General features: G+C 38.5%; 1 protein-coding gene across 1 annotated transcript; it reads right to left on the bottom strand.

Moving 5' to 3' along the window:
* Window positions 1–541: 541 nt before the first annotated feature.
* On the bottom strand, window positions 542–6,451 carry LOC142349171 (uncharacterized). Its single transcript, XM_075400585.1, has 3 exons — window positions 6,001–6,451; window positions 3,000–3,584; window positions 542–583 (listed from the first exon to the last, which is right to left on the bottom strand). The coding sequence occupies exons 1-3, from the start codon at window positions 6,370–6,372 to the stop codon at window positions 542–544; spliced, it is 999 nt and encodes a 332-aa protein (XP_075256700.1). The 5' UTR covers window positions 6,373–6,451.
* Window positions 6,452–13,248: the final 6,797 nt, after the last annotated feature.

A 13,248-nucleotide genomic window follows, 5' to 3' on the forward strand; every position in this document is an offset into this window, starting at 1 on the left:
TGGATAAAGTGATAAAGATAACAAAAAATTATCTGCCAGCATAGTTGAGCTGGTTCATTTTGAAACGCTTTGATTTGATTCACCTTGCTCGAGCTAAAATCCAAACGAATTAACAGGTTCATAATTTAATTGCAATATTTGTATTTTTGCAGGAAGTCTTTTGCAACAATCAAATGTTTGCATCCCTCCGACGGAGGGCAAAACATAAGAACCAACCAGAAAACTCAGTGATTATTAGATTTGAACGATAGAGAGTGATAAAGTATGCTACCCTTTGATGAAGAGCGGCTTCCAGTAAACAAGAGAAATTTAAAAGCATCAACGCATTGGAGGTATTTGCTTTGCGAGCCAAACAAATTTGTTTTTATGGACAATTCGAGCGTGCAGGTACATTTTGTCTTCAGATGGAATAGGACCTGACTATAGAAAAACCCGAGTTGAATTCGAAACTCTGCATCAAAAGAAGGCAATATGGCTGATCGCATAGTATACAATAGTTGCAGAGCTTATCAATTTGATGAAGCAAGAGTACGTTAAAGCTTCAGTCGTTTCTCGACTTTACAGCCACTGGGTCGTCAAAAAGCTACACAGAACACGATCTTAACGCAAACAATTGTTCATTTTTCAATCAAACCACGCAGGCAACAGCTTCCCTAAACAAATTAGTTAACCTGGCCCGCAGAAGCCAGCTACCAAGCTTTGTGCCTCCAGTTTTTTGTAGTGCCTTTGAGACCTTTTGCTGTAGTTTAAGTCATTCGGCGTCCGTTGCTCAGTGCATCGGAAAAGAAGAAGCTTCCGAGACCGTAGAAGTTTTTGGATCAATGCAACGGGAATTGCTGTCAAGCGTTGAAAAGAGAACATAGAGCATGCCGCAAAAATCTTTAAAAAATGTAGAAAACAAAAAGTGGGTGCATGCTAAAAACTAATATCAGAAATCCATTTAATTCACTGATATCTATGAATATCCTCGGCTAATCAAAAAATTTTGATGCGGAGTCGTTTTTTCCTAGTGATTTGTTTTTCAATATTAACTCAGCGGCTGACACTCAGTCTGGTGTGCAACAAGTAGATTAATGTGATCCGCTTTTTTAACTATATGGCCTCTCAACAACGAAATTAAAAGAAAAACACAAAACCTATTGCAACACTGCTCTTTATAGCCGATTTTTTGCAGGAGCTGAGGACAACTTGTTTAAAGCGTTAGAAATTCTAACTGTATCAGAAGCAGAAAGCAACTTGGAACTCAGGAAGAATAAGTTCGAACTATTATTATTCAAAAACAAGAAATTGATATTTTGATCAATGTTAAACTAAATGTTTACGAGCTGCAACATCATCTGATGCTTTCTTTTCCTCTTGTTTCCTAAAAGGCGTTAAACAGTGGAAGAAAATCAAGAAGACTTAGCAATTGTGAACGAGCCGCAATGGGCTCAAATAATCTTCGTTTTTGCCTCGATGACCCCAAATTGGTGTACTTTGGGAAATTTTCCCCCTCAGACGAATCAAAAAAATTTGTGCAAATAGTTGATTTGGTTCAGAAGGCAACAGTTAATGGCAGTTTAGGAATTTTGTTGCCAGATACTTAATTGGACAAAACATGCATTCTAGATAACAAAACCAATGCAAGAAGAAAATCAGCTCGTCAAGTTCATGCTGCCTATGTTTGTGCTGTCTTGCAATCTTCTGATCTTTTGGAAAATTAACAGGCCATAACCCAAATGAAGACATCTCATTGGTTGAGAAAATTGAGGAATTATGTGAACTTTGACCTCGCATCCCTTTCAGAAACAATCAGGAAAGACTTGATATTTCAGCATAATTTTATGACAACTAATAGGAAAAACTTAAATTAGAAAAGATGCCGTTTGCTATGTCTTTCTCTATCACAATGAGTTGCCTGATTATCAACAGCTCCTATTTCAGCTCTAGGGCTACAATTATCTCTGATTGAAATGCATGTTGCTCCCAGTACCAACCTGTGTGTTAAATTGTAAAAAAAGAGTCAAAATTCCATTCGGTAAATCTGGAAACCTGGAATCCTCGATGTAATTGGAGGTCACGCTGTGTCGTAACATGGATGGGTTGATTTGATCACTTGTCATCGGCGTATACGAGACAAAATTAAACCAACGATCGCTTGCCCTTTCATATGCTGCGGACAGAAAGTACGAACAGTCGGCTCAGAAACGTAGTGAAGTTGGAATTCAATTATTTCCTTTATCCATCGATTTGTTTGGGCGTTATCAGTAATAGTTTGTTCGACCCCGTAACACATCGCCTCTTCTGCTAGTAACAGAAGTTTGCAGTCTGCGGGTTTATCGCTAGCTCATTTTAGGTTACCTCAATCAGTCTCTGCTACAGCAGTCCGCAGGTGCGCAATTATGAGGGGACACAAATCAAGAGTTAGGCACAATTGAAACGCGAGCTACCCATTGAATCTTGCCTCGCCCGTTTGTAGGGGAGCCTTCGTCAAAAATTGTATCTTTCAATGAGCCGAGACAATCACCACTGACAAATTTGTGACGTCTCACTCAAGGAGAACGGAGCTCAAAATATTTTGTGAGCGGGAAACTTTGCAAAATATTTTGTGAACCAAACTTTTTGGGAGCGAGAACAGGAGAATTGCCTTGAAAGAACTTCTGATAAAGATAATGAGGATCCATTGATGATTCAAACCGAACTGCTATTAATAGCAGCGATTGGCTTGTGCACAGGAATTATGCTAATTATAATTGTGTCTCATAAGACATTATAGGATTTAAAAAATCAAAACAGCCATTGTTTTGTAACTTTTAAATTAAAATCCTATGATAAAAATTTTGAGGAAGTTAATTATTTACATCTCTGGGAGATGTACTCGTTGTCACAGGTCGTTGGAGTCTCGAACCTTATCTTGGGATGTCAAGTCGCGTCATTTGTATTAATAATGGATAACATTTTCTTTTTTAAAGGAAAACTTCAGCCATTTTTGTTGAGTTTAGAAACTTTTTAGGTCTTACCTCAGCAGTAAGTCGCATATCTTTGGCGCAAATAGCTGAGAAGATTTTCTCCCTGTCGGACTCGAAATCTTTAGCAGAAACATACAAAATAGAATTACTGGGATCTCCAGAAATCAAATTCAAATCCTCTTTTGAAACGTTCCCTGTGGTTCCTATGGATATAATTTTAACACCCGGCACTTCCTCTTCCAGCTTCAATCTCTCTTTCTCAGTCTGCTCCCTGTCCGAAGAATTCCCGGAGGTGATAACGAGCAAAACGCGAAAAAGTGCTGGTTCTTCTATGCGCGATCCAGTTGTACTATTTTGAAACATTTTCCTGGCCGCTTTCAGACCCAAATGAGTGTTTCTGACCGAACTAGGATACGTATTTTTCTCTAGTTTCTGAAAAATATTGGCGTACTCACTCCATTTGTAATTGTGGACATGCATGACTTTGTACACATCTTCCCAGTTATACCCTTTAATTACTTCACTGTAATATATTATTGCAAACTGTGAGCTCCAATGCCAATTGCCAAGGGATGAGATTGGAAATCTCCTGATAACATTTCTAATAAGTCTTGTTGTTTTTCTCCAATCTTCTGGCTAAACAAGTTTCCACATGTTACAAAAGGATTTCAATACTCACACTTAGAACTCGCCCACTGAAACGAAACTTGATACACCTTGCCAAGACATGCAAGATCTTGACAGTTTTGACAAAACATGGGTTATCTTACCAAGATCTTGATAGGAGAAAAATTCTTGGTACATCTTGGTATGATCTTATCAAGCAATATCAAGAAAATTTCTTGATTAAACTTGCCAAGATCATGGTTAAACATGGCACTATAAATTTCACTGTAATTGAGAGGCGTAAAAAGTAATCAAAGTGTTGTGAATGCTCTTTTCTTGGACATTATATTTTTAAGTTGCTCCTTTCAAGACTTTTCGCATTTAAGCAAACGTTTTTGTCCTCGGATTCTCGAATCCGTTTCTGTTGGTAATATAACAATAAAAAGACCATTCACACCCCCAAATGATGTTTTGTAAATCACTTCAACCCAATTTTTTACGGATTCCGGCACAAAACATCAAAAAATCCTGAAAGATGATAGACATCCCCTGTGTAGGTTGAATGTAGCACGAAAGTAATTTTTGCTATAGCTTGCCCAGAAAAAAGTTAGTATTTCAACCTGTTTGCTATTTTATATTTAATGATTTATTTTATCTGGAGTTCGTCGTTTTGTTTGTTTTGGAGAACTGTGTAAGTGCCGCTTTTTTTACCGCACTGTATCAGTACTCTTATAGTTTATTTTAGTAACTCCGCCACTGCCAGTCCCCAGCCCGGAATGAAAAAGGAGGAGGGAAGAAACGCACAGATCATACTGGAAAATCTCAATGTCGATTTTTTTTATCGACTAGAGAAAATTTTCCGACAGTTTTGGCATAATCTTATTAATTCTTGTTTTCAAATCCCTAAAACTTGACAAATCTTGCTAAGATCTTGAAGATTCTTTCTTGTTTATCTTATCAAGATCTTATTTCTTGAGTTTCTTACAAAGATCTTGCACGTCCGTACATTTATTGACGTTTTCTTACCAAGAAACTTACCAAAATCTTATCAAGATTTGTCAAGTTTTAATATGCTTCTTATCAAGATGTTTCAAGATTCATTTCACTGGTTGACCTCAATGTAAGATAGCACTTAAAACTTCGAGCATGGGTGGGACAATGTTGAATGAAATTATATGGTCGAGATTTTCAGGATAAGAAAAACCAGGATGAGATCTGCGAACCAAGACAGATATTGGCCAGACGAGCAGACCTAGGCCAAACCATGAGCAAATTAATTGACAAGACCGAACAGAGTCCTGCACAGACCATTGGCCATAATGAAGAGACCCGTGTCAAGACCGACTTAAACATAATTTAATTTTTTCACTATTTTAACGAGAAGTGACAATGAATATTTGTAGAACAATTTTTTTGGATAAAAGCCTCAATCTGAAAGCCATCTCAAAAACTCAGAAAATAGAATAGTGAAGTAGTCTATTTCTCCAGAAAAATGGGTTGTTTTCGTTGATCGACTGCTATTTTGAAACACAGTCAATGCAGTACACATTTATACAATTTGCAGAGAACCGACTCTTCTTTTGGTTGGAACTAAGCTCTTTAGATATGAGTTTTGCCAAGACCAATTAGACCCAAATGTGAGTACTGAGCAGACCAAACAGACCAAAAGATGGGTTCTAGAAAGACCTAACGGGCCAATGACTGTATTGGCCAGACGAAACAGGCCAAAATTTTTGTAGTCAGACCTGTCCGACCAAAAACTTGGTATTGACCAGAAAATAAGCGCGACCAAAATGGTTTCCAGACCCTTGAGAACGTTTGTATCCGTCCCTTCGGGGGGGGGGGCAGAAACGTAAACGATCCAAAAAATCAAATTGCTGGTTTGAACGTACTCATAATATGGTAAATTTAGCTCACAAAATTTAGCTGCTTTACTATGTCATTATTAACAAACTCGAGAAATGCAGCTGTAGTCTAATTGAATGCAAAAAGGCTGTTGAAGGTATACCGACATAATTCGCGGACAAATGTGACAAGATAGTTTCACATTTGTCCACGATTCGGTCAAATAGACAGGAAAAGGCCAGATGTATACTTTACAGCGTAACGTATCAAAGTGGTCAATTGTTACTTTTGACTTTTAAATCCAGAAATATTTATTTTACAAACCACTGGACCATTTCGCTGTCCTGCTAAATTTATTATGTACTAAACGTCTACTTTTACGAAAATATTGACTGGTTGGCACAAAAACTCACGAACAATTGATGGGTCTTTCCCCAGCCCCCCTTCCAGCTTAGCGTTCACATAACCTATAGCCCCGCATTCATTGTAATTATACCACAATCGGGGGATATAATTTCAGGGGGGCTATAATGGGAAAGACGCCAATTGATGTCAAACAATTGATGAAACAATCAACAATTTGGAGTTTAAAATATCTTACCTGGATGTTGTTGGAGAAGTCCACCAATATTATGTAATCTGTAAATCCGGGTGTGCAGTCGTTGCACTGGAAGTGCATCTGGTTAAACTGTTGTTGCTGGAGCAGTTTAGTTAATTTATTGTATTTTTTATAAAATAAAGACGACTTGCCCAATGAATAAAATGCTGCAGCCATTTTTGATTGCTTCGTATGCTCATATGTGTAGGGTATTGTATCTGATCTCATAATAAGGAGCATAATAATAATTCCAGCTTTGATAGGGACGTGAACAGCTTCGTCGTAGTTGTCCCCAATCATATCCCAACAAAACTTTTCCTTCACTTTCCCAGAGAGAGATAAATAACCCAATGCATTATCTGCATTGGTCCACATTAGGGGAGTAATATGAAATATTCCTTTTCCAAGATTAGGGTAATCTTTAGACAGACCGTAGGAAAAGGTTACAGCTATCCTGATGCTTGGAAAACTCGTTAAATGTTGGAGAACTTTTGAGAAGCAACAGTGCACTGACAAAATGCAATGCATAAACACGTTTTGTTGACTACTTGCTGTCAAAAAGGCAAACATCAAGGATCTTTTCCGTTTGAGCTTTTGATCCCCCCCCCCCCACCCCACAGCTTAATGGGTGCATATTATATGCACCCCTCACCCCAGACGCATGCACAATATTTTTACATAATGAGTTACTATGTAATGACACCTGCTTTGTAACTTGGGGGTGCATAACCTACTGGGGCATACGTACTTGGGGGGGGGGGGGGGGGGGGGGGCACAAACGGAAAAGATCCAAAAACAATTTAAAGAAAAAAGACAAAAAGAAACAAAGGCATAAAATGTACCACGCAACAATAATAATCGCCACAAACTTAGTTCGAGAAAAATTAATGTGGCCCGTGAATACAATCTCAGGAATAGAAATTTAGGGTCTTTCCCATTATAGCCCCCCCCCCCTCTCAGAAAATTATAGCCCCCATTATGGTATAATCAGTATGATGGTGGAGGGGGGGGGGGCTATAGGTTATCTGACCACTAAGCTTTGGGGCTGTAATGGGAAAGACCCGAACTTTAGAGGCACACTGGACTGCGTTTTTACAATTTGTTATTTCAATTTAGTAATTTTTTCCAAAGCATCTCTCTTCCTGTTGAGCATGAGGTTGTGATGAGAAAATATTCCACTCTTTTCTATCCTAGAAATCACTGCCATTACCACTCGACATCCCATAACACCAGGCTCTACAGTAAAGTCTCGAATTTGGTAAGATAATGAAAATATTACAAAGGCAACTATTATAAACATCGATCCATGCATGTTTTTATTGATACAATAATTTAATAATTAAAAGAATACTATAGTTGAAGCTAGCGTCAGTGAACCGCCCCCTGCTTATGTAGAAAGTAATGAACAATCTGTTCCATAGTCGAACCAATACCAGCATAGGTGCGCGACCCAAGCCGGCTCTGATCAGAACCTTTTCTAGACTTTGCCAATCGTAGTGGGGCCCAAGAAATCGTGCGACCATCGTGCAACCAAAGTTGGCTCTCGTGCGACCATCTGATCATCGTCCGACCATCTGACCATCAGATCATCGTGCGACCCAATATTTTCTGCAACTTTCGTGTGACCAAACGTTGGCAGCGAGTAACACCGTAAAAAACGTAAAAACCAATGGGTCCAGTCTTTGACTCAAAGCTTTGTTAAGTTGCAGATTGAGTGCCGGATGAGATAGATGTATTGAAGATAGGAAACAACAAGACGTGTCAATGCTCTAAGAAATTCGTCATATTTTTCATATTTTGTACGAACATGAAAGCTGCACGCTGAAATTTCAATCAACTTCTAATTTCTCATGTGCAGTGTCAAAAAAAATTTCGATCTCGCCCCGTTACCAGAATTAATTCACCTTTTTTTCAAGTTCTCGACTGTTGTTTTAGTTGAAATATTCAGTGTAGAACACCAGCCAGAAAAAAATGTTTTGAGTCCGTGAAATTTTTTTGCAGGTGACCTTTGTTTAGCTAGACATTTTTTCCATGATTAAATTCAATATTTTTCCTGCCAAATGATGAAATTCTGATGATGAAAAATTGGGGAAAACTGTTGACTACTCTGGTTAGGTTGAAGCAAAACATCGTGGCTCGCTTCATTTGTTTGTCAAATTGAACTTCGACGGTGCACCTGATCTTAGCACCAAATCAAACTCGGTGTTTACTACTTATTAACAAGAGATTTCCAGATTACAATGAATTGCTAGGTTGCACACGTGGGTAAAACATAAAACCCGCAAATTTTACAAATCAAAACAAATCAGAAGTCATCAATCAATCAAAACAAATTAAGGAAATCAAGCATGTGCTTGAACACTCCGGGCCGCGTGCATGAGGGTAAAACTGAATACTCTTGTTGTATTTTATAATTTAAGATTTCGACAATCAAGTTTACATGATTCTTTTGCTGATATGTAATTTCAACATTGTTTTGTAATGTCGAAGCTGTTAAGATGATCTGTTGTCATAATTGAGGGCATTTTTGGCTTTCTATGTGTGTGTATGTGTAAATTTGTTGTACAACCTTCCGGGGCGACACAAATACACCGGCTATATGTAGGTGAAAGTTGGTGCTCATACGTTTGCATCGACGTTTTAATTTGATGCGTGGTGGTTGGAATATTGCGTTGTTGAATGACAAGGATATGTGAAAGTAGTTATTAGGCTTCATGGGGGCTGTGAAAGTTGAAGTTTAATCGAAGATCGTTGGCAGTATATCCTGTAAACTCTGTTGATGTGAAGGTGTATACTCCGTCGATCTGAAGGCTGTTGACAAAATTATGTGGGTTGGATTCCGGAGACGTTAGTTTTTGTCGAACTGGCAAATAAGGGCAAAAAAACGAAAACTTGATGATGACTGTTGTCGGTGAGGGCAAAGAAACACTTTAAGCTGGATTCCGCGTAGTTTTAGGGAAGTTAAGGACTTGGGGAAGTTAAAATTCTCTTTTCGTTGTGTATTTTTACAGCGTTGTTACTTCTTCATGATTGTTTGAGCTCGATTGTTTGAGCTTGTGTGAATTGAATATTTGATACGCTGACTTTGGACACAATGATTATGGAAATTTAAAACCAAAACGTCGTTTGAAATTTAAAATTTAATGGTTTCAAGTTTTGTGTAAAACTTTAGCTAATTTGACTGCTGGTCTGTTCAGCACTCCAGTTGATGTCTTGATTTCGAAGGTTCGTGCTCGTCCGTCCAATCCATTATGGCATTTCGCAATTCGACCCTTTGGCCAAATACCTCTCGGAGTGAACTCATGCAAGAGCCAGACTAAATCGCCTTCTTTCAATTGTTCTGATTCTGTTCTCCACTTTGGTCGGCTGATAAGATCTGATGTGTACTCCTTTTGCAAACGTTTCCAAAAATGATCCACTAATGTTTGTGTGTAAGAGAACTCCTTTTTACTAAATGTTCGGCTGGTTGATGTCAATGGTGCCAAAGGGCTGTAAGGGCGTCTTAATAAGAAATGATTAGGGGTTAGTGCTTCTTCATCGTTTGTGTGTGAGGAGACATATGTAATTGGTCTGGAGTTGAGAAGTCCTTCAGTCTCGGCTACATTTGTCTGAAAAACTTCGGCTTTCAATTGTTGGCTGCCTAAAATTATGAGGAAAGTGCCTTTGGCAGACTGAATTAGCCTTTCCCATATCCCGCCGAAGTGAGGGGCTAGAGGTGGATTCATTTTCCATGTAATATTTTGCTGCTGTAACTGGGACTTGATGTAGTCGTTGTCAATACTGATTTTGCTCAGATCCAACATCTTTTTTGCGGATGTGAAGTTTGATCCATTGTCAGAAGTGATTAGTTCGGGATACCCTCGTCGCGATACAAATCTTCTTATGGCTAGTAGGCAACTATCTGTGTCCAATGTCTGACAAACCTCCAGATGCACAGCTCTAGTGACAAGACAGTTGAAAAGACATACATATTGTTTTTCCAATTTGCGATTTCGGTGCTTGACGTAAAAGGGTCCGAAAAAGTCTAAGCCAACATTTAGAAAAGGATATTGTTTTTCTGCTTCTGCGAATCGGAAACCGGGGAGGTCAGCCATGAGGGGGGTAATATTTTGTGCTCTCCATCGTCGGCAAAAGAAGCATGTTTTGCTTAGTTGTTTCAAAAATCGTCTTAGTCCTATGATAATGAAACCTTGCTGCAGGTGTGCTCGGACAAACTCTGTTCCAAGATGTCTACAGTCGTTGTGGGCTTGTTCAATTATTAGTTTAGTAATACTATTCTTACTGTCAAGTATAATTGGATGTTTTTGGTTGTAGGGTATTTTAGCGTGCTTTAATCTGCCTCTTGCTCGTATTAAACCATCTTTGTCCAGGAAGGGGGTGAATTGCAATAACTTGTCCCGTTTGTCTAGTTCTTTTCCTCGTTCAAGGTATTTTATGCTATCAGAAAAAGTTTTATGCTGTGATTGTCTTAATAGATGGCGTCGTGCGTCTTCATAACTGTTGGTGACTGGTCGTTTTCGGAAGATATTGACTGCTTTCATTACTGTTTCGGTTCGTCGCATAAGTCGGGGTCACCAATGTTTACTACTTATTAACAAGAGATTTCCAGATTACAATGATTTGCTAGGTTGCACACGTGGGTAAAACATAAAACCCGCAAATTTTACAAATCAAAACAAATCAGAAGTCATCAATCAATCAAAACAAATTAAGGAAATCAAGCTTGTGCTTGAACACTCGATGATTATTTATTTTATCGGCGAATCGATTTCAACGTCAATTGAACTATGCGGCTTTGGTCCGGAGTCATGAAATTGAATTTAGGAAACTCGATGTTAGACAACTCGAACCATTGTGTTTATCAACACTAATGATAACGAAAAAAGGATAAAAATCCTTAAGCCACTGATGACGTTTGAAGCAATACCTGAAGATGGGATATTATCTCCTTCAAAAATCAGCAACTTCGCTATTCTTTTAGACCACTCCTGTCTTTGGTGATACCCCGACAGCGATAAAAAGAACAAGTTTGTGAATGACAAGTTAGGTCAATTGTTGAATCCCTTGTGGTCAACAAAAAATGCTGTGCACATTGTACCGTCTCATACGTTGGGTTTGCGATACTAAAAACCAGCTAGTTTTTTTTCCAGAACAGTTAATGTTCTACTACTATACCTTTATCAAATTTGACTATCCAGAGTTACTGGGATCAAGAAGTTTCCTCGAAAAAATTACCCGTTCAAGAGGTAGTTTTAAGAACACAGACTACCGCATAATCGCTTTAAGATGAGTTTGACGAGCTGAGCAGAAACACTCAAAAATGTTAAAAACAGAATAATTTAGAACATCTTCATGCCGCAAACGTCCGTTTTGACGACGATGACACGGTGCAGATAGAAATTGTGCACGGCCTTAACCTTGGGCCAAATTTTCATGAGAAAAAAAGCGGAATCAGACTAATTACCTGAATTTCAAGACCGAATGGAAAGCAATGACTAACAAGAAATTCTTCATTAAAGAGTTCTTTAGGGAGAAGGAAAGTGCTTCAATTTTCATGATCGTGACACAGATTGATTTTTTTTCTGCGTCTAGAGACGCTTATCTTGAAATTAATGGCGTATACTGTGCTTTTACAGAAAAATGTTTTCGGCTTTTCAAATAATCCAGATAAGTTGATAGTCCGTTCACCAGTTTTACTGCAGCAGCAGATATTCAAGGGGCAGCACTTGAAGCGATGCTTGCCTTATTAACTTTTAATGACAGTCTGCTGCCGGATAATCACAGAAATTTAGCTGAGCTCTGAGATTTTTTGAGTAAAAAGGAACTTTTTACGGCGTGAAACTTGGTTGCAACTGAACAAATTAAAATTATACCTGGTGAGCTGATTGTACAAATAGGGTTGAAGTGCGTCCTAAAAGGCACAAAAACGCTTTTTCTAGAAATGAAGACTACCCCCTTCTTACCGGTTTCCACGAAATAAGTCAACATGGAAAAGCGTAACAAACAGTTTGTTCGATATATTTTACACCCCACCCCCCCCCCCCCCTTCCCAACTCAGTGGTCATATGACTTTGGACCTATTCTGTTTCGGCCTGCAGTGTTTTTATGCCCCGAAATACAATTTATGTGTCATTATTTAGCACGTTTCTATGTAAAATATAGCACGTTCCCCCTGGGGGCGTAGAAGTTACCCGGATCATAGTAAAATTGTAAAACAGCGCTGAATCATAGTATTTCAATTCTGCATTTTTGCTCTGAACAATACTATGATCATGTCATATTATAGTCTTTTCATAGTGAAAAACCGGACAAAAAATAGAAAAATAGGTCTTCTGAACTTACTCTGGAGCATTGTAAATTTGCAGATTTAAAACGCCCTGATCATGGTAAAACACATTCTGGTCTTATCCTGATAATAAGTCCTGCAGACATGCTCCGGGCATGTACTACGTATAGCATGGTTTCGCACGTGTTTGCTGCAAACGACATGGTCTGTACACATGTTTACTACGCACGACATGGTCTGTACACTTGATTACTACGTACGACATTGTCTGTACACGTGTTTACTACGTACGACATGGTCTGTACACATGCTTAGTACGTCCGACATGGTCTGTATACGTGTTTAAAGTGTACAGAAAGGAGAGGACACGTGAGCATGATAAAAATAGAGCAGAATAGAGTTAATTTTCTATTGTCGGCCCAAAACTGCATCTGTTTTCATCGGAGCTGAAATTAAGACATTAAAAAATCCAAAACAATCTGAAATAAAAACCATACAAATCTCCAATTTTGGTCGAAATTTGACAGGTTCTAGGCACTCGGCGATTATCTTCTGGTTTCAGCGTGTATTTGCTTGTTTTGGCGGTTTTTTTGCTAATCTTAATACTTTCTTGCAACATTTTAAGATTGTAAGTCATCGCCATGCTCAAAAAGTGCATCGCCCAAAATTTCATTAAAATTTTTTTTTTCATAATTTATCATGATTTTGCTTTGATCGTCATGGGAATCAAAACCAAGAATGCTCAATCTATTTTTAGAAAAAAAAGTTTTTATGGGACTTATACTGCACATCTTGAATTGAAAGATACCCTTAGGATAGATTGATACAGTACTGGGCCGACGATGTACAATTGGAATCCAATGTTTCAGCACTGATTTACTATGGCACTAGAGTCCGGGTATGTAACCGCTAACCGGGGCGGGGGGGGGGGGGGATCGTGATGAAACAGAATAGATCCGCAACTT

The sequence above is a fragment of the Convolutriloba macropyga genome, chromosome 11, assembly GCF_964194025.1.
Source record: "Convolutriloba macropyga chromosome 11, txConMacr16.3, whole genome shotgun sequence".
Taxonomy (NCBI): domain Eukaryota; kingdom Metazoa; phylum Xenacoelomorpha; order Acoela; family Convolutidae; genus Convolutriloba; species Convolutriloba macropyga.

Coding starts and splice junctions, on each gene's coding strand:
- LOC142349171 (XM_075400585.1), bottom strand. CDS start 6,372: ATGTGGACCAATGCAGATAATGCATTGGGTTATTTATCTCTCTCTGGG. Junction 3,585..6,000: donor ACTTCTCCAACAACATCCAG/GTAAGATATTTT, acceptor AAACTTGTTTAG/CCAGAAGATTGGAGAAAAAC. Junction 584..2,999: donor ATATGCGACTTACTGCTGAG/GTAAGACCTAAA, acceptor TGTTCTGTGTAG/CTTTTTGACGACCCAGTGGC.